Source organism: Leptosomus discolor, chromosome 5 (genome assembly GCF_034619465.1).
Source record: "Leptosomus discolor isolate bLepDis1 chromosome 5, bLepDis1.hap2, whole genome shotgun sequence".
Taxonomy (NCBI): domain Eukaryota; kingdom Metazoa; phylum Chordata; class Aves; order Leptosomiformes; family Leptosomidae; genus Leptosomus; species Leptosomus discolor.
The window spans coordinates 11,674,004-11,695,015 of record NC_141395.1 but is presented as its reverse complement, the minus strand read 5'-3'; the positions used below and the strand labels follow the sequence as shown (position 1 = coordinate 11,695,015).

General features: G+C 40.6%; 1 protein-coding gene across 4 annotated transcripts in view; it reads left to right on the top strand.

Moving 5' to 3' along the window:
- Nucleotides 1-21,012, top strand: part of KALRN (kalirin RhoGEF kinase) — a 525,904-nt gene that overhangs the window by 339,460 nt on the left and 165,432 nt on the right. For 3 of the 4 annotated variants that reach the window (XM_086466145.1, XM_086466144.1, XM_086466147.1), the window contains 4 exons: nucleotides 4,228-4,423; nucleotides 10,138-10,304; nucleotides 16,663-16,782; nucleotides 18,922-19,140. In XM_086466145.1, the coding sequence (XP_086322271.1) occupies nucleotides 4,228-4,423; nucleotides 10,138-10,304; nucleotides 16,663-16,782; nucleotides 18,922-19,140 (702 nt within the window). The remainder of the gene's footprint in view (nucleotides 1-4,227; nucleotides 4,424-10,137; nucleotides 10,305-16,662; nucleotides 16,783-18,921; nucleotides 19,141-21,012) is intronic. The other variant, XM_086466146.1, reaches the window with a different exon arrangement.

The following is a 21,012-nucleotide window of genomic DNA, read 5'->3' as shown; positions in this document are numbered from 1 at the left end:
GTGACTGACAATGAGGCATGTGTGCGACTGTCCTTGGAACAGTGTGGGTGTCTGGGGTTAAGTCTGCTGGTTTTGCTAATGCAGACCTGTGCACTGCTCTCGTGACCCTTCTGCTTTGGTATGCTTTCTCACTCATGCCACAGCAGAACAGAGCAGACTTCAGGGCTTCTCTTGCAGCAGGGCTTCTCTTCTCTCGGGTCATGTGAAGATCTGTTTAGTTTCACAAACACTGGGAAGCCAAGTGAATAAACATAAGAAGTGCTGTCAGTTCTTCCCACCAAAAATCTAGCAAATGAATAGAGTAAACTCTAATCAGCCATTCTTCTGAGTCAAAAGGGAATTAAACAAGGTCACAGCCAGGTAAGCCTCATTTATGAGAGAGTTCCTGACACAGGCCCAGTGCAGTTGGCTCTTACCACACACAGCTTAGAACTTTTGTCTGATGCAGTGCAAGTTTCATCATAGGTGTCAGTGCCTGACCAATCTGTGAAAGCATCCAAAGTCCTTTTTTAGATTTGAAAAATATACATCTGAAGTTAACAGAGCTGCCTAATTACAGCTTCTTCCTGAAGAAAAATATATCATTTTCCCTATACCCAAGTCAAGCCAGTTAGGGATTTAAATTCAGACTCTGGGACCATTTCCAAATTGTCCAGTTTGAAGTACAAAAACTGCTGGGATTTTGAGGCATTGGCTGTACAGACAGAAAAGGAAATGTCTTAATGAGATATGCAAAGCAGCATGGTCTCTGGGATAGGGCACCAGATTGGGAGTCAGGAAACCTGGGTTGTTATCACAGCTCTGCTATTACTTCTTTGCCTTCATGTGCTTTAGATTCCCTTCTAGCCATCTGTTTGTCTCAGTTACTCAGAGCAATGTACCCAACCTTCCTGTACATACTTTGCCTGAGAAATTTGGTGATGTTCCACCTCTTGCTGTGCCTGATTCTTTCCTTTCTTCCCCTAACCCAGCACATGGGATGATTGTCACTCCTTCATCAGCCCCCACTCAGAGGCAACTTCCCTCCTTCCTTCTCCTCTCCACTGGCGGCTGTGCTCCTGGCCCTGGCAGAGCTGGCACTGGGCTAACAAGTCCCAGTGGACCTCTCTGACTGTCTGAAGCCACTCAGGTGCAGTTTTAGCCCCTGTTCTCGGTCCTGGCAGTGTGGCACGGAGCACCATGGCCTGGCCTTGCATCCTGCGTTGTTTATTAGCTCGTCCTGACTGCCTCTACTGTCCTTTCCTCTGTCACTGAAACCACTGATTCTAACTGGGGCGTGTGGATAATGGAGCATAAACCCTTCAGTGCCTTGCAATGGCTAATAGGACAGGTACACACAGGTGCAGCCCCTCCTGTGTGGGGAGCTTAGTGAAAGCTGGTTGCCAACATGAGTGCAAGGAGCACTGGTTGCCTGGGAGGCAGTCCTTCTCTGGAGTGTTTGTAGATGCTTCTCTACTACAGACCTGTCTTGGACACTCAGCTCTAAGGAGCAAAAAGCAGTGCACTCGTCAACAGCCGTCTCCCCATGCTCTTGTGGAAATTATTGTAGATTTAACAACAAAAGCAATGCTGCTCAGTGTCCCTTCCACAGCTGAGTGGAAAAGTTACTAAGAGAAACAGCACCGCAGCGGAGAGGTTTACCAAGGCAGTTTTGTAGAAGTGCTGGATCTCAGCATACTTGTGGGAATATTTGTTGATTCCTTCATATGTCCGTCGTCGACTCCCCTGACAGTTCAACCCTCCGAAAGATTTGCATTTTCCTATCCTGGAGTTGATGCCCATAGATGTAAACAGGATGGAGAGACTTTGTTTTGATCAGAATCCCACACTTGTAGCATCATGGCTGTCAGAGCAAACTAATGTAACGCATTCTTCGATTGTTTTAGTCTTTTCTGTTATTGTCACTTATAAATTCTTTCAGACATCTCCCAGAGTGCACATGCATGAGAATGTTCACACAGGAAATTGGAAAGTACTTTGTGAATCTTTGCAAAATTTCAAATAACTATGTTTTAGCAGCCTGACAATCAATGCAATGAATTCTAATCTCACAATATTTTTAATGGCTCACAAAAAGTAAAATTCTCCTGATACACTTATATCATATGCCTTTCCATTAGAAAGAGCAGAAAGGGCTTTGCATTGATCTTTATGTGTTCTTGTCATGACTGTAGGAATCTGTGCTTACTCTAAATTCATTCCATTGTTTGTAGTTTGAAACAAGGTCAAGACCACCTCGGTTCTGATTACTGTTAGCTGAGGATCTGTCTCTAAATGTGAATGTACCCAGTAAAACCCTTTTCCAGCATCTACTTTGACCATTTCTCCATAACTGTTAAATCTGCCAATAAGTCTTCACAGTCCAGGGGCTCCAGCTATGATATGTGAATGAATCAGAGGTTGCTGGAATCAGGAATGGGGCCAAAGAGACTGTAGAGATAGCTATTATTTAAAGGTAATTGAGTGGAATGGGCAATGGAACAAGGTGAAGAAAAATAGAAGCCCCTCAGGATATCCACACTCTGCCTTTCACCCTGCAGCTGAGGTCCCAGGTTCTTGGTTGAATAAATCTGCTTTGCTGCTGCTCTCAAAAAAGAGGCTAAAGCCTGCTTTTTTTCCCTTCTAATGCAAAATTGTGTACTCCCATCCATTCTAATGTGAGAAGGGCCGAGAGCTGGTCCTTTTGGGTTGCCTTCCTGTGCTTGTGTTGGATACAATGTACATTTTCTGGAAAGGAAAACCAAATGGGAAATCTTGAATCTTGGCTACTTAGGAAGTTAAGCATCTCACTGCTCACAGGCGCTGAAGAGCACTTCTAGTGAGAAATGGAAGACTTTTTACTACATCATAACGTGCACAAGTGGGAATTTAGATACTTAGTTTTAGCTCTCCTGAATTTAGCTATGAGGAATTGACCTATGAATCAGAATTAAGGCATCTATTTAATAATATTTTAAAATACTTTAAAAAATTGTATTCTGCGCAGTCCTAGCCTAAACGCATGATTTAACTGCCATTTCCCTTGTCCCCCCTCCCTCATTCATTGTCACTAGCACATGCCTTCTCCTTTGTCTGCTGTAGCAGAATCTAGGTTGAGGTGAGACTGTGCTGTTTGGGTGGAGGTTAGATCTTACTTTAATTGAACAGGCAAAAGCAGAGAAGGACTTAGATACCAGTTGATTACTTTTTGGCTAATATGTAAAATACAGAAGATACAGTAAATGGACCACTAAAATCATCAGACTGTGTGTTATAATCAGGAAACAAAGAAATCAACAGAATATTTTGCATGTTCCCATGAGTTATTGGCAGGTTATGTAGGTCTTTGGTTAGAGCCAGGTACCATTCATGATTCTACCGGTGATTCACCTAGCCCTTGAGTATGATGTTTCTGTGCTGTGCTTTCCCCATCTGTAAAAGTGAATTATTTATATTCATTCCCCAATGTAAAAGCTTTCAGATCCACAGGAGAAAAAAGTTATGCAGGGCCTGTTCCCAAGTCCACTGAAGACAACAAAGATCCTTATAAAAGACTGTAAGTCCCTGAAAGCACAGCACAGGACTCATTGTACAGTGTAATCAATGCTATGGGGGTTAACTCACACATTCATAGTAAAATATTTAGTTTCATGATGCATTTTCTGTGAACAATGAGTAGACACTGTTCACAATAGATGATACCAATAATAATATTTCTGAAAATGTATTAGTTATCCCTGTTTTAGGACTTAATGGGAGCAGCTTATAATTTCAATTCTATGAAAATAGAGTAAATAATATTTCCAATAATATGTGACATGCAGTGTGTTGCAAAATGTGTTTAGAAACATTCAGGCTATTTTGGGATTATGTTGGTCACAGGTGTTACAAATTGTTTTGCAATTCTGTAAGCATTAATTCTTCATTTCAGTTTGAATTTACTCAGAAACATTATCTCCACCACGCATGTGAATATAGTGGGTCTTCTTTTACAGTGGCCTTTGGAATGTGTAAGGGAAAAAGAAGATAACAGGTTTCTGGTTGGACCAATAATCTTTTCATGGATCCTCACCTAAGCAAAATGTTAAGTGTGACCCTTAAGTGGGCAGGATCCAGAGCATACTGAGGCTGTGGTTTGGAGGTTTCTGGATGAGAGGCAAAACGTGAAGTACTTTTGTGATCCAAATGCAGTTTGAGAATAGATCATTGATCTTGAGTGAATACAGTGTCTGTCTTCTGCCCATGAAGGTTACAGCAGAGTTAGATGCCTGGAATGAAGACCTGCTGAGACAAATGAATGACTTCAATACCGAAGACCTCACTCTGGCTGAGCAGCGTTTGCAGCGTCACACTGAACGGAAGTTGGCCATGAACAACATGACCTTTGAAGTCATCCAGCAAGGGCAGGATTTACACCAATACATCATGGAGGTCCAGGCTTCAGGTGAGCAGAACAATCTGTTCTCTATTTTACATTAGAAAAGAAAACAAAACGCAAGAAAAGCCCCAAACCTTAACAATGAATATCAAGCAAATATACCTCAATAGATACCAAATACATCAGTTTTTAACATAAGGATGGGCAATACCTGTCTGTCCACTCCCAGAACTGTTCCACAAGTTGTGGGAATGCTTTCATTCAGGATTAGGTGTCAAAAATTGCACTTTTTTTGAGACTGAAACTCGTTGTGGAAATAAAGCCAACTTCGAAGTTTCATTCAGAAAGTTTCACAACTGCAGGGTGCAGTTCAGGATCCATTCTAAAGCGGATGGGGAGGGGAGGCAAGACAAGTTACACTGGTCAGTCCTTGTCCTTGCACCAGCTCAGGAACAAGCACTGCAGGGAATCATGAGTTAGAGATACTTGAGCTGGCCCGTCAGACCTCAGGTCTGGATGGAGTCTAGTTGCTCTAGACTCCTCAGCTTGTTAACCTTTCTGTAACCAGACTTTATTGGGAGGCAAGCTGACCAGATTGTGCTTGCTTCATTCTCCGCAGACTTGAGCACCTTCTCCCTGTGCCACATTTCAGGGTGCAGACGTGCCCGAGGGAGACAGAGAAGTGAGGGGAGTAAAAAGCTATTTATCGAAGAGCCCTCTGGGAAAGAATCCAAAGATGAGATCCTTGAAACCAGTCCTGAAATGGAATTTTTGTTTCCAGCCAGCTCTAATTGGAATTATTTTGTATAAAAAAGGAATATGATAAACCATACTGGAATTTTCCTTTTCAGTGTGCACTGGAAAGTTAAAGGTAGCAACCTGGATGTAAGAAAAAACCTTTGGCATGTGCTCTTAAATGACAGACTTGATTAATGTTGATAGGGAGTCTGTCTGATACTTTTCTCAGCTTCTCAGCAGTAGGATCCTATTTGTAAGACATCCTATGAATCAGGATTTTTGTGTCCTCGCATTTGGAAAAGGATATCATAATTCAGATTAATCACCGCGTAAAGTCCAGAAGTGAATGTTACTTACGAAGTGTTTTAACCTTCTTAAATGTGTGGAAAGAGTGCAAAGCAAGAGCAATTCCTGTTCTTTCCATCACAATTAGCACTTTCAAAATAAAAAAGATTTTTGTGGGTTTATTCTTTGGAAAACACTTTACCTCTAGGCACCCATCTTTAAAAAAAATCTTGCAGTATTCAGCCTGATTTGGCAAGCTGCACTCAACAGAGGCTTAAGGACTGCTACAAGAGTGTGTTGTGAACTAGACAATCCGGTGCATTGTGTGAACCATGTGTGCAAGCTTCTATGAGATCTGCCCACACTACGCCTGGTCCTGTGCTTCAGCTCCCATGCTTTCTGAGGTAGAAAACTTGTCCTAATACATCAGTTAAGATGCTTGCTTGTTTTAAAATTTATTGTAGTCCTGGAAGAATCTTAATATGAGTAGGAATCCATGGGAGGTAAAGAATACGATCCAGAGCACAGTCAGGAGTCTCAGTGAATGATTTTTAAGAAAAAAAAAATAATTCTGTGTTTGTCAGGAAGTTAGAAAAAACTTCTTTTGTGTAGCAGGCAAAAGATTAGCAACTAAATGAAGCAAATTTTAAAATGTTTTTATAAGATCATCTAAGATCACTTTCTATGAAGTCTACCCAATAAAAATCTATTGGTCCCAAATGCAAGGAAGCAGAAGCCTCGTGGGGATGTAAAGGAACTGTAGTTAATCAAAGGTAATGGTCACGTCTGCACAGAATGTTAAATTCTGGGAGAATGGCAAAATAAGGGAGTAAGATTGCTCTTGGGAGCTTACTGCTTCTTATTTCAATAAAGGACAGTTATACTTCATAAAAAATTCATTTAATTTTATTCCCTCTTCCTGAATCCTATATCAGAGTTGTTCAGAGCATAAGTTAAGGGATGATTGTTCTTACTGCCAAAGCTGCAAACTTGCAGGGGTTCTGGGAAATCAGCTGCTATTGCTGCTTCCCATTGTACAGTGTCACCGCCACTACACTCAAAACTCAGTTGTAGCCATAGAAGATGAAGCCAGAAAAAATGTGATTTTTCAGCGACATTCTACCTAACCAGCCATTCTTAAATGACCAAGTTTCTTCTCTTCCCTATAATTCTCTTTGAGCTTTATTCTTTTTAACATGTCACACAGGAAACTGCTTCAATTTTGATCACTCTGGCATTTGGCTTGGAGATCTTTAAGCTAGTAAGTCTTTCAGATAAAACTACATCCAGGTGTTTCCACGCATGATGACTTTTCCACTTGGAAATCTTGTGTAGGTAGAAAAAAGAAGGGTTTAGACATTCACCCATGATTTTTGCATGTCCGATGCGGATTTGGAGCAGTGATACTTACCAGGCTGTGGAGTGTCTGGAAATCCCTGTGAATATTGTCATGTTGGTACAATAAATCCAGTGGTCCTGGGATGCACCATAGCAGACTCTGCAGATGTTCAGGGCATCTGTGCATGTGAGGCATCTATCTATTCAAGTCCAGTATTGCCAAAGCTTCATACAGCTCAGAGTTATGTTGCTGTGGTTCCTTCCTCTACTCCAGCACGTGTGGGTGAGCCTGCTTTGGATTAGCCTGTTTTCGCCATCAGAACAACTATTCTTCAAAGAAATGTTTGGTTTTATTAGGGGATATGTAAGATCTGGAAGTCAGGTTGTGTTTTCTGAAATTTTGCAGTATGTGCAAATTGTCTTCATGTCTCACTAAAATCTGTGTCCCTCAGGGAACATATTTGCATTTAGAGACTATTATAACAGTATTCTCAAGAAGAATGCACTTTTAAATGAGCCACCACTTTTTATTTCAATGATCCTTTCTTCTATTTTTCCAGTTTGATTGTAGTTCTACTGCTGATAGCAAAGCTAAATAGGTGGGCAATTATTCTCAAAAATGGATATTGATTTTTGAGTGTCTAACTTCGTATGTTGAAGGGGGCTAGTGTTTCCAGAAGTGGCAGCTTGGAAGTTTCTGAGAAATCCATTTCCTATGGAAAGTTTAGGCTCATAATTCAGCAGTGATTTAACAGCTCGACCCGAGCTGCAGTGATGACATGTCCATGTAATTCATTAGCATATGGACCTTAGTCCTTCTGCTTCTAGGGACTAAAAGTAGTTACACTCTAATAGCTGATTAATTGATTGCACAAATTTATTTGATTATTAAAGTCCATTTGCATTGTCAGTACCATTGTCATAATAAGCACCACAGTTAGGAGTCGCTCATGGTTTACAGACCTGCCTTTTTGTATCCTAGAAGCAATTTGTCCAAGTCAAGCCTGCAATACACTGCAAAGCTGGGGAAATTTATACAGTCCCTACCTGTTTTATGGAAAATTCAAAGCCCTTTTGTTTCCTGGTCATCCAGCTAACATCATTCATGTCTTCTCTCAGCATTACACTGCTTAAAAAGGAAATGCAAACCTAATTCATTTTATTTGTGTTGTCATTTATAGTTAATTATAACTATAGTTTATATTGTAAGGAAGAGGATAGTAAGCTTTCCTGTCACAGGCTTTTAGTAGTTCAGCCTAAGAACAGTTTCAAAGCAGTTTCAAAACAGCTTTGTACAAGTAAAAAAGCAATACCCCTTCCTCACACTGAGTAGTGTCTCACGTTGCAAATAGCTCAGGTATGTTTTGTTTGTAATTGGGTAACTAACGTATGTTTTGTAGGATGCCAGTTCATGTGGTTTGGTACTCTTTTCTGTAATATTTTTTTAAAAAACACTTTCCGTTCATTGTCCTTCGCTTGCTGCTGCACTGGTTGAGACATTAGGAGAAAATCACAACCAAGTTCGGTTTATCAGAAAATCAGCTGTGCTTTTCTATCTATCAGAACACTATGTAAAGATAATATGTATGAAATTATTCTGAAAACAAAGCTTTCCATTTTGCAAACCAATCTTTGAGAAGAATAAGTGCTCTCACTTCATGTGCTGGCACTGTAGAATAAATCTGCATGACATATGACAAGCAAGAAAGGGCAGATCATTCATCATAGGGAGCACAGGCTGCCCTTGGATAGCATCCCAGGCAGTTCCCTGGTTGCTGCTGTTGAGTTAGCACAATCAAAACCATACCAGCTGAGTGTGCATGAAGGAAAACTGTGCATTTAATGTCGAATAGGTGTGGTGAAGTCAAGCATACAAAAAGCCATCATGTCCTGAGGATACAGAACCATATGCAGGCTAATTGCAGCAACAATGCCTGGTGTCTGGCAATTGAAAGGAACTTCACTCCCAAGAATAGAAACATATATTAAATTTCCAGTTCTAAATGGGAAGCCAGGGGCCATTCCACTTTATTTGGTAACAAAGAAACTGTTTTGTATTGGCTGGGAAAGGGAATAAGCCAATCCCTTGCATTCCCATGTGCTTTTTCTGATAAAACCAGAAACCAGGAAAAAGAGGATAAGGTCAGTCATAAGGTCATATTTATTTTGTGTACTGTCCTCTGTAGATATCACTGTGAGGGAAAATGAAAGTCACAAGTCTCTGAGAAGGATAAAGGGGGAAGAAAATATATCTTTCTAAGTGGGTTTTAAAAATAGTGTCCAAGCCTTTTGTACAACAGCTTCTAATTAACGTATTTCTCTTTAATGTCTTATTATTCTATGAAATAAAAATGGCTTTGGAGAAAAGTGGAGTGTTTTCTCAGCATTACTGCAGTCTGATTGTTTTTATATTAGGTTCCTGATCCTCCCTGTATTGAGGCCAATGGCAAAATTTCCGTAGACCTCAACAAGGGAAGAGCCAGGTCTTTGTTAGTTTATAATCACAGTGATTACAGTAACATGGAATGGCATCGTATTTCCTCCAGGCCAAACTTTCACAATTACACTGGTGATGTACCCAGCAATGCTATCACGCTAGTGTAATCAAGAAGGAAGATGTGAAGCTCTGTGTTGTATTTCGCGTAACCACTACACGAAAGGCTCATAGGGTCACAAGAAAATTCAGTGAGTCGGAGGGGACTCAGGAGGTCTCTCATTTCAGCCTCCTGATCAAGTCAGGCCAGGTCATTCAGGGGTTTATCAATTTCCTGCAGGGTGCAAGGGCTGGGAATGTGGTACTAAGCCACCTTTTCTCTCTGATATATGAGGACTGGATGAAAGTCAGTCTGTGGAATAATTCTGAATGAAGTATAGGTTGGTTTAAACTACGGTGGTGTTAATGATCCTCTGAAGTGCCCAGATGGAAAGAAGTATGCACTGTGGAGTTCTGCACACTTGTAGCACTACTGTAGATCTGGAGAATAGTGTTTACTTCCTGCATTTCACTGTTCTATTTTCTTCCTCATGTTTTTTCTCTTCTAAGTTCTTCTTAACATGCATTTCTAAAGTATAAGTTAATGAACTACTGTAGGAAAGGGAGGTTTTTTCTGTCTTTTTTTTCAATTCAATGTTTGTTCAATTTTTGAGCAAGGCCGTGGTTAAATCATGTCCTATTGGCAGATGCTGATGGGTGAGATAAGCAATGATCACCAGAGAAACGCTGCTTTGTAGAAAAATCTAGAGATGCAGAATAGGAAACTGGGAAAGCCAAATACTACATGTGAGAGAGTTTAGTGAGAAAGAATTACTCAGAAAATTTTAAATCAATGTGTTAGGTGGCAACAAATGTTGAAGGTTACATTTGTGCCAAAGCTGAAATTTCAAATAACTGCAGTGGTCTCTCTCTCTGCATGTTGCAGGCATTGAGCTGATCTGTGAAAAAGACATTGATCTTGCGACACAGGTTCAAGAACTGCTGGAATTCCTCCATGAAAAGCAACATGAGCTGGAGCTTAATGCTGACCAAACTCACAAGAGGTTAGAGCAGTGCCTACAGCTCCGGCACCTACAGGCTGAAGTCAAGCAGGTGAGAGTTTTTGCACCATACATAAGAGTCTTAAATGAGTTTTCAGCCAGTACATACATGCAAGCTGCTAAACCAGCTTCTGCCAAGCCACATAGCTTTAGGTGGACAATCTTAATCCCCCTTTCCTTAACAGGACTAGATTTGCTGACAGACTGCAGCATGACCCTTTACAAATAATGAAGGGCTCTGTTCCCTCTAGTGTGCATATATTTGGCCTCATGTTATGGGAAGTCTGTGCAGAACTGACCCCGTAATTTCTCAACTGGAGAAGCTGCCTCAAACTCCATGTGTTCTGGGAATATAATGATTTGAGTTGGGATCCAGACTTCAGCTGTTGTGAGGAATTGGCTCAAAGCAAAGGATAACTGAGCTATGAGGTATAGGTATGACGTTACAGTAGTTTCACGTTTTCGTTTATTGCTATACAACTATTGACCTGCAGGAATCTTTAACATCTTCTAGGTGAGATAAAAAATTCTGTTTGTGGTCTTCAGATCCTAGGACTTGTTTAGCCATCCTAGTGTTGTCACGTTGCCGTTCTTCCAGGTTTCATCCTAGTGTAGGCAGTCGTGTTCTGCCTCCCTAGGTTTCCCCTGATACTTAATTTGGATGCTTCACATTTCTTTGTTTTTCTTTGCTATGCATGTTAACACTACACTACCTGCTTCTTAATCAATAGGTGGCTTCACACTTTGGTGTATGTCTGTATTTCAATTGAATGGTCTTGGTTTCATTAGGGAAACCAGGAACATTTTTCCAGACACCTGGAATATTCAGGTTACCATTTTACCAGTACAAATGGGGGCGCAGTGGGGGGGTGCTGCCACATACTAAAAGGCAGTCATGGAAAAGATTTGCTTCACTGTTTACTAAAAAAAAAATAAAATATATTGTGTGCTCAGTACACATGATCATAGTTATTCTTTCTTCAAAAGAGAATTTTTGAGTTACACTTTATCTGAATTGCTTTATCATTACTGGCAAAAAAATCCTTCGTTCTCACAAAGTTCTCAAGCTAGAAGCTGGCAGCACCAACACCAGTGCATACATTTTTCTTTCAAAGTCCGCTTTGACGTGAATATTTGGCAACCCTAGATTAAAGTAACAGAGAACTCTCCTAAATTTTTCTTTTGAAAATGTAGTCATAATTGAAGGCCAACTCCTCATGAAGCTCCAGAGCTCTGTGGAGTGCTTTGGCTTTCTTTTGGGGGAAAAAAGAGACTCTGTGATATTTATAATCACCATCTTAATATGATTATGAAGTGTATCCTTTTTTTCCCATAAATTCCTAAATTTTCTTACACACAACTTAGCTAAGCTGGGAGTTTTGTGTGGTAGATTTATGATGAAGTAGAGCCATTTTAACTCATGGTAGAATATAAAGAGGAGTAATAGGTGTAGCAGAAATGCTAAAAATTCAGGTTATCACTATCTGACCCAATGTCACTAGGCCACTTGGCCAGGATGAAGTGCCAGTTGGTCAGGCCTGTGGCTGCTCCTGGCAGTGCAGCACTGGCTGCAGGTACCTGATGTTACTTGCCTCATTATCGGGTATCTGCTATTTTACAAACCAAAGTCTAACCAAAGGAAATGTTTTTAGGACTAAACTGTCTAATACTTACTGTGAGAGGAGAACAGCTGCCTTGAATTAGTATTTCCTTAACAGAGCTTGGGACCATCAGAGCCTTTATTACTATGTGACCTTTCATCAAACCAGTAGCGAAGAATCATTTTATTTGTTCAGCTGAATACTAAGAACTATTTTGCTTGTTAACCTATAAATCACCACAGCTACAGTTTCTGTTAGAAAGAAGCAATTTAAAGTATATCTGTGCCCTATCAATTTGGTTTCCTGTAGGTGAGTCATATTCCCAACCGTTCAGTGAAATTGGGAAATATATTGATTTTGGCTTGTAGTTCATCTCCAGTCTGGTCCAGATTTCCTTCACTTTCATTTCAGTGCATCTGAGACGATGGATGATCTCATTACCAAATTGCTCTCACTCTTGTGAATCAGTTGAGATGTGGTTGCCACAAGACACCTACTGTAGCTGTGGTTAAGTTCTGCTGACATAGTAAAATTCATCAAAGCTGCTACGTGTACATGTGTTTGCATTTTGATATAATGGCTCATGGAAATACAAAGTCTTTTAACTGTCTCTGTCTATTTAAGTCTCATTTGCCAGGGATTTCTGCTTTGTATCATATGCATCAAGGGTTCGAATGCCAAGACAATGAATCAAAGTTTGTGGCCGTTAAAGCAGAACAATTCCAAATGAGATGTTCTGTGAACTGCTTTAGAGTGGAAATAGTATAGATCAGTGATTCACAAACTCTTTGTTATTAAGAAAGATCCTTCCCAAGACTGATTTCTCCTCGTTTGGATCCCACTCATTTTTGACAGAAACTACAGAGCTTGGGATGCTTACCTAAAAGTAATAGCAGAACAGAGTCATGAGATCAGTTTAAAAAACAAACTCTCTAATGCTGTGCTTGCAGCTGTTTGGCTTCCTTATCACCTTGTTGTATCTTTGTATGTTTTATTTCTTTCTTTTCATAAGTGTTTAACTTGACCTAGTTTACTCCCAGCTATCCTCACAGTGTTCCACTACACTTACTTTCCAGGTTGTTTTGAAGCATATTTATTCCTTTTCATGTGCCTGGTATTCATCCACTTTTGCTCTTTGGCATTAGATTTGCTTCCAAATGGATGTGCCCAAAGGCTGATGGGAGGTAGTCATCTGAGAGACACTGAATATATCTGTTTTTTTCCCAGTCTAACATCATAGAGCTCCTGGAAACCTGATGAAGTTTTAAACGTGGGTAAAATTACCAGAAGGTGTCCTAGCTGGTGATTGTGCCTGTGGTAGCAAGACCCTCTCAAAGAAGTTGCAGAGTCCAGAGATGTAAAAGATTCACTTACATTATATTGCCTTTTAAAATTAAAAATATTTTTCCAATGCAACTTGATGGGTATCATTAGCAAGGCCTTAAGTCTTTTTTTAGAAACATCAAGGAAGGCATCCTGATCAAGCTAAACCGGCAGCCAGAAACGTTACACGACACAGAGCTCTCATTTTTTTAAGGAAGGTTGCACAAGGAGTGCCTCACTTTTTATTTTTCCTGTAGCATCTGATTCTGTGCTCAGTGAAGATGGCAGAGCTTCAGGTTATGAACTTTTATACATTTAGCCTATATCCAGGGCTAAACTATAACAGTTGCGCTATCACCTGACAGCCCCTCACCAGCCAGGAAGGGGAATCTTCCCCCTGTATAATGACCATGACATTATGGTACGGGCTACCCCTGTAGCTCACTCAGGTCAGCTGCCCTGGCTGACTCAAAACAGCTAACAGCCTGCCTGGCATGGCTGGGCTGGGATTCTGTCCCAGCCAAACCAGGACAGAATTTTAGAAGAATTTGGTACTGTTACTTAATTACAGAGGAGCCATATACTGACACATAGCCTGTTTTAAGCAAAATTAAATCAAAGGTGGGAGTTGTTTCAGAGCTGTGGTGGTTGCCATGTTAGACAACCAATGTCTTGCAGTGAAATTGTTCTCCAGTGGCAAGTGGCTTTTATCTAAGATGCTGTTGGTGTGTTTCTGCTTCTCTATTATAGAAAAAATGGTTAGGCTTTTTAAGAGAGTCTTTGGAGATTTATTTCACTTCAGAATTATTTAATCACTGCTTCTACAAAGTTGATAAAATCTGTCATTTGTATGAAATGTCTGTTTAAAGTCATCTTTTGCTGTTGGCCTGTCTGCACATTGCCAGATAACGGTGAATCTATTAATACAGGAAATGATCAGAGTAGTGTCTTGGTGCTGTATTAGCAGCTTCTGTATATATTTTAGTGAAAAGGTATTAAGCACCATATAAGTAGGAATCAATTTGTGGGCAGGTCTTGTAGACAAATGTTAAAATGCCAGCTTCCAACCATTTCACAGTCTGCTTCCAAACCAGTGACACAAAGAAAGGCTCTGCAGGTGGCTGGTTTTTGCACTTAGACTTAAGAACCTTTGAGTATGCAGCTGAATTTTTTTCTCACTGTGTGTAAACAACACAAACACAAAAGAAGAGGAGGTAAAAAAAAGTAAGAGAAAAACATTACTACGGAAAAAGCTGACGCAATCCCAGATGAGGCCCTGATATTTAAGTGTTTGACTTTTGGAAGCAGAATGGGGTCATTATACAAGTTCTTCCAAGCAAGATTTGCTCGTACTTGGATGCTCACTGGACCTGGAAGGAGGAGTGTAGGAGCCTCACAGTAAGCAGCTGAACCCACACTCTTTGGGAAGGAGGAAGGGGCACAACTCAGGGGTGGCAGCAGCCTTGGTCAAGAAGAGCACTGTAATCCTGGCTGACAAGATTTAGTCCATCACAGCCTGCCCTGAACTGCTTACCCTGAGTATTTTTGAGTCAACAAGACATTTGTACAGAGGAAAGCGCAGGTATCATTAACACTGGAGGAAACCTGACTGATTTCAGTTGTATGGTGCCTGTCTCTCCTTGCTCAATCTTGTTGTCTATTAGCTTTTCACTAAACAAATTGCTACGTTTTAAGACAGTTTTCCAGTGATTTTTTTTTTTTTTTTTTTTTTTTTACTATTTAAAGACTCAGGTATTTGTATGAAATCTATGTCAAAACCCCTGTGGCAGATTTTGAAAATTCCAGTTCAAATGAAAGCTGCTCCCAAGAGGACCTTGTCATGGCCTGATTGTATTGTTAAAAAATAAAAAACCAAAACAAACCCCACACAAAGCCAAAACCCACCAGAAAAAAAAAAAACAACCCACCAAAAAAAAACCACAACAAAAACATACTGCGTGTTTAGCATACGTACTCAGTATTTTCTATGCTCTAAATGGCCCAAGCCAGGATATATCACAGTATATAAAATGTGAAAGCATGTCTTGCTTTATGAGGTCCTCACTTCAAGTCTTTCTCAGATACGGTGATCCTTTGGTTAACTTCAGCTTTTGGTACCATGAAGTCGGTAATAATGTAGCTTTCTTGTCTGATGGATTATATAGGAAATGCCAACCAAAAAGATTGCCTTATGATAACCTGATTTCCTTTCCTTTAAATCTTTGTTGCATTTCCCACAGGAACAATAACACCTGCTGACGAAAGAGAGAAAGCCAACAAATGAAATCTTCCACACTGTTGTATTGAGCAGAATGTAATTTTCTACAAATTAGGGTCAGCTACATGTGTAGATGGCTCCCCTTTCTTTCTCCTAGGGAAAACTCATTTTCCTACCCTACAGGGAACTGAAGGGCTATAACTAGGGTGATACATGATGTAGGGATAAAAACCAAAACAGAAAATCCCTATTTCTTTCAGGCAATTTAATGGATCACTTGGTGAAAATTATGGCACAAAAGGGAAATTACTATGTAGAATCTTGCAGCAAAGTCAGTTTTGGAGCTTTGTAAATCACGAGCTAAATTTAGGGCAGTGATTGTGCATGCAGGATTTCCTGTGCATTTGTGAATTGGATTCAGCAACTTTCTGGCTTTATTGGAATAATTTGACATCCACACAGGTAGAAAATAGGCTTTGAGACAACACAGCAAAGAACTTGCACGTGTGTTCCGGGTGCAGATTTTCTAAACGTGTCTTAAAATGGTAGAAAATATTGCTGCTTAAATGAATAAATACAAGCTTGATAGATTAATTATGTGTATTTAGGATTTGATTCTGCAGTCATTACAGCATGGGTTGCATGTCTACAAATAATCTGAATATTCCTGAAGTAAAGCTTCTTAACTAAATATAAAATGCAAGACCTGGGATTTGTTCCTAGCTCTGCATGCAGGTGGAAACTCTGACTGCATCTTAACTCCGCGTCAGATGAAACCAACTGTGTCTTCTCCCTCCTCACCCCTAAGCTCTGACTTCTGTGTGAATGAAACAATGCAAGTGGAGTGGAAAGGAGTTGCAAGGTCCGTGATTCCAGCTGGAAATTTGAAAAAGAGGGGAATCTTTATGTTTAATTTCAAATCTCCCTCATTATGCTTTGTGGTTTTGCCTTGGAGTATTTGTATAAGGGAACATTCATTTTTGTAATCAAACCTTGGAAATGAAAGCTCTTTGCTATCCGAATATCCGTGTAAATACTTTGGGGGTTTAATTCTTCAAGCAATAACTTCTTCAGTTGAGACCTTTGCCCTCTAAAAATGTATGTCATTAAGGCCTTATTCTAGGATTTCTTTCTGCTCACTGATTCAGCCTGAGACCATACTGGGCAACGTACCTTTTTGCTAGCCAGGCTGAAGCATTTTCTGATCAGTGACTACATAAAACTGTGTACTGAAGCAACCTTTCCCTAAGCACATCCTTTCTTTGCAGGTGCTTGGCTGGATCAGGAATGGTGAATCAATGCTGAATGCAAGCCTTGTCAATGCAAGCTCCCTCTCTGAAGCTGAGCAGCTCCAGCGAGAGCATGAGCAGTTTCAGCTGGCCATAGAGGTAACACAAATAAGTTAACACTGTTTCTTCTTCCCAGGTGAACATCATACAAAAGGTTATCTCTTGGGCATCAATTGTTCCTTGCTTGAAGGAAGGAAAGGAATAAAAACTTTAGGAAATCAACTTATTAAACTCATAATGCAGCCAGAGGTTAATAGCAAACTAAATTATTTATAATATGCAGCTAATTCTTCAGCTCTCAGATATCAGCCTTTCCATTCATGAAAATGACACAATAACACTCACACATCTCCCAGGCTGTGCTCGCTCTGGTTGCTAGAAATGGGGTCTATTGCTTTCTCCTGTTCTTGCTTAATGAGGTGTATATGCTTCCCAGATTATGACAATTGTTAGCTTTTTACAGAGCGAAGAACAAATTGGAAAATCCCTTTCTGTGGTTTATATATACTTAAAAATAATCAAAAATAAGCCAAACTTTAAACTATGAAAATAATATTTCCATAATGGAGATTTGAAGAGATGGCTGATTTGGGGCAGGGAGGGGTGGGGTGGGGTGTGGTGTTCATTATAGTGTTGCTAGTAAGTATAGAGTTTACAGCCCAGCTAATGACCTGTTTTGATCCAGCTCCACTCACACTAAGGAAGGAGCAGCTGTTGCACCTCCCAAGGGAAAAGGGAGAAGTTTTCTATCAATTCTGTATGAGCTGGCTGGTACCAAGCTGTGCTGACCACATCTTGGCAGCTGTCACCAGACAGCAGTGGGGAAAAAGGCACCCACTGGCTGTGTTATCACAGCTTGCTGCCATTGAGGAAGTGCTTGTATGTGGTGGTAAATGCAAATCACAGAGGGAGAAGAGGGTTATGCCACAGTAAGGGGAAAACAAGTTTTCAGAGGGGGAAAACACTAGGTTAAATATTTAAGTGTTTAAAGCTCAATATGGGGAAGAGATCAGCAAAGCACGCAGGACAGACTGTTCTCTAAAGGCATTTTAGATGTGGAATTGATTTTCAATTGAAATCCTTTAAAGTCTATTTAAAACAAGTATTACAAGTCTAACATCAGTAAAGCAGCTGGATATTAAATTTAACCAGTTGTTCTTGAACGTCTTCCTAAATGTTTCTGCCAAGTATTAATCCTTTTTTTTGCTAATAGCTTTCTCTACATTGCATTATTCATCACGGTATTACCAGATGATTTCAAGCTCCTTTCCAGGTTCAAGGATTAGATCATAAAAGTATCACATGAGAATTTGTCAGCAGCAGTTATAAACGGGACGCAGAACAGAGGAGTCTTTGGGAGATTTTAGGGCTTCTGTTCAGAAAATTAAAATCAAATATTGAACTAAACCATGCCTGAACACAGTTACTCAGGAGGCTACGAAGGGCCAGGAGCTATTTTCCTCTCAGTAACCCACAGAGGAAGGCATAACCACCACTTGGTTACTGTGAGAGGAGCTGGTGTACCCTGGGGAATGGGGCAGATAATTCAGTCCTGCCTGTAAAGTGGCTACTGAGTAAATCGGGAGATGGTGGAGAAAATGTCCTGACTCCCTGCAGCTCTGCCCTTAAAGGTAGCATAGTGAGCTCGAATATGAGTGAACTGACTTTCAGAAATGTATCTTGTGGGTGCTGATACTTGTGATATAGTTCATGCCATTTACTAAGGCATCTTCATGTCTTCTGGTGTTGATGTTTTGTATCCTGTGGACAGGACAATCACACACATGAGTAAAGCTGCTGATGCCAGCAAACTGCCTGGCAAGAGTCAAATTAGGGTGATTAGGCCCGTGGTTTGCCAACTCTTTGGTGTTTGCTTTTGTATCTGCAGACTGTGTGGGATGCAGTCAGCGCTGAGTACAGGCTGGGTGGGAGCTCAGCACAATAGCTGCCTGCACTGGGGTTGTCAAAATGGATCCACCGGGAACCCACCTCGGGCAGTAGCTGATCAGTGGAGCTAACCTATCTTAGCCAGTCCTTGCTTGTCCCAAGCTCTAATAACTTGTTGCAAATGTGTGTGAATAATTGAAACTAAAATGCTTTGCAGAAAGTAACTGTTAACTGAAGGTAACTCTCTGAAAATGTTTTACTTTCTCGCATCTCCATGCTCACACCTCGCTTCACCTTTCTACCATACATCTGGCACATCTATACAACCTCTCTTTCCTCCCCTCATACCAGTCCCTCTTTCATGCCACTTCCTTACAGAAGACACACCAGAGTGCCCTGCAGGTCCAGCAGAAAGCTGAAGTGTTGCTACAGGCTGGGCACTATGATGCTGATGCTATCAGAGAGTGTGCTGAAAAGGTGGCCTTGCACTGGCAGCAGCTGATGCTGAAGATGGAGGACAGGCTCAAACTTGTCAATGCCTCGGTGGCCTTCTATAAAACCTCTGAGCAGGTGAGCTGAACAGTATCATATTTGTGCCACAGCATATTGCTGCAGCCTGGGATTTAGCTCCTAGTGTGTAGTGTGAAGGTCTTGCCTCTTGCCAAGATCAGCGCAGAGTGTTGAACTGTTTCAAACACCTGCTCTGGTAATACCACTAAGGAGCAGTGCTCATTCTTCACCCTTTTCCTTGAGTAATCCCAAAAGTAGGAAGAGTGTGCCTTCCGTCAGCCCTGCTTGCCTTTAAAAGCTGCCCTTTGTCTTTTTACATACGTTTGCACGTCTTCCTCCACACCTTAGGTGCATATAAACCTTTCTGTCACCTGACCAGGGCCAGCATTGAGTCCTGTGGCGACTCCCAGCTGATGAACACCAAAGTCAGTGCACTCCACAATGTAGCAGTGCGAGTCTTCTACTCTCACCCTGAGTGCATAGTGTCTTCTTCCAGCAAGTAATCTCACAGCATTGGCAAAATTAACTGAAAGGACATTTACTCCATTGGCATACCAATGCCAAGCCACACATGGAAACCAAAGTTTGAACTAGTCAAATTTTTTCTTTGATAAGTGTTGTAACAAAAAAAAAAGCAACCTGACAACAAACCAAACAAATAAAAAAGCATAACTTTAAGATGAAAGTTTTCAGTGAAGCAATGTAATTCTTGAAGTTTGTTTTAGTTTGTTGGTTTGGGTTTTTTTTTTGTCCCCTTTCCAAAGGGACAAATTTCTGAAATTCCACCATTTTTGCTTCAAGTTTTCATGATATCAGAGTTAACTTTGAGGAATATAAATCTACTTTTCCTTAAGAGCTGCTTGCAATTAATTACTTGTTACTTTATGAGCAGTACTAGACAGTGTTTTCACCAGTAGTTAAACACCACCAGGCTGAAAAAGATGCCAGGATGTGAAGGGATTTCTCTTAAATCTGTCTGCAATTCAGATAAATACAGCACTAACCATTATATGATGACACAACTTCATTCCAGGTGTCCATGAATTGCAAAACACATTCCGGTTGGCTGCTGATACGGTGGGATTATTCATCACTTGCACAAACAGGTGCCATTTACACTGTAGTCAGTGAGAATTAGTGTCATAGTGTGGATACTCAAATAGCCTTGCCTGATGTAATTTACTCCAGCCAGACAGTTCATGTTAACATGGACATTGCAGGAACCTGTGGTTTTGTATGAAAGGCAGCAGTGATTTCCATTAAATTTTCTATTGTTATTATCACACAGTTAGTTCCTCAATTAGAGAACCAGACATGGGAAGCTTTTTAGCACAACTGAATATATCATTAGGGAAAGAGATTATATTTTGCTTAACATCAAGGCTGTAGATGGTCCTTGGGCCACTTGTTGGTGTAATTTGTTCAATGCATTTTTAAGATTGTTTCATTCCTTGTAATGGATGTCTTTCACTGTGAAGAGTTTCAAACATTTACAGTCCCTGATGCATTCAAGATTGAAATGAATTACTGCTGGTGGAGGATTGTGAGAAATGAAAACCATTAAGGGGTTCATTAGTGCTTTAGACAGTCAAATGTGCTGGCCAAAATATGCAGCGCCAGTAATTAATCAATTCAGTCTCTCTTCCTGTTTCCAGTCATAGACAAGCATACTACAGTGCCCACCAGTTCATTCATTAGTTGTGTTTATTCAGCAAATGTTTAGGGCAAAGATCATTCGGTCTCTGAATGCTCATAAACTCACTTCTACAAGTAGTCTGTCATCTTCTCTTGAGACGAATGACTGATCTGTGGTCCTTAATGGTCTGCTCCCTGACTGGATGACAGTGTATTGGGTAATTCATTGGATCCTGAATTCTCTGAGTATCTAGAAAATGCAGCTAAGAGGGTGGAGAGACTGTCACAACCAGCCAA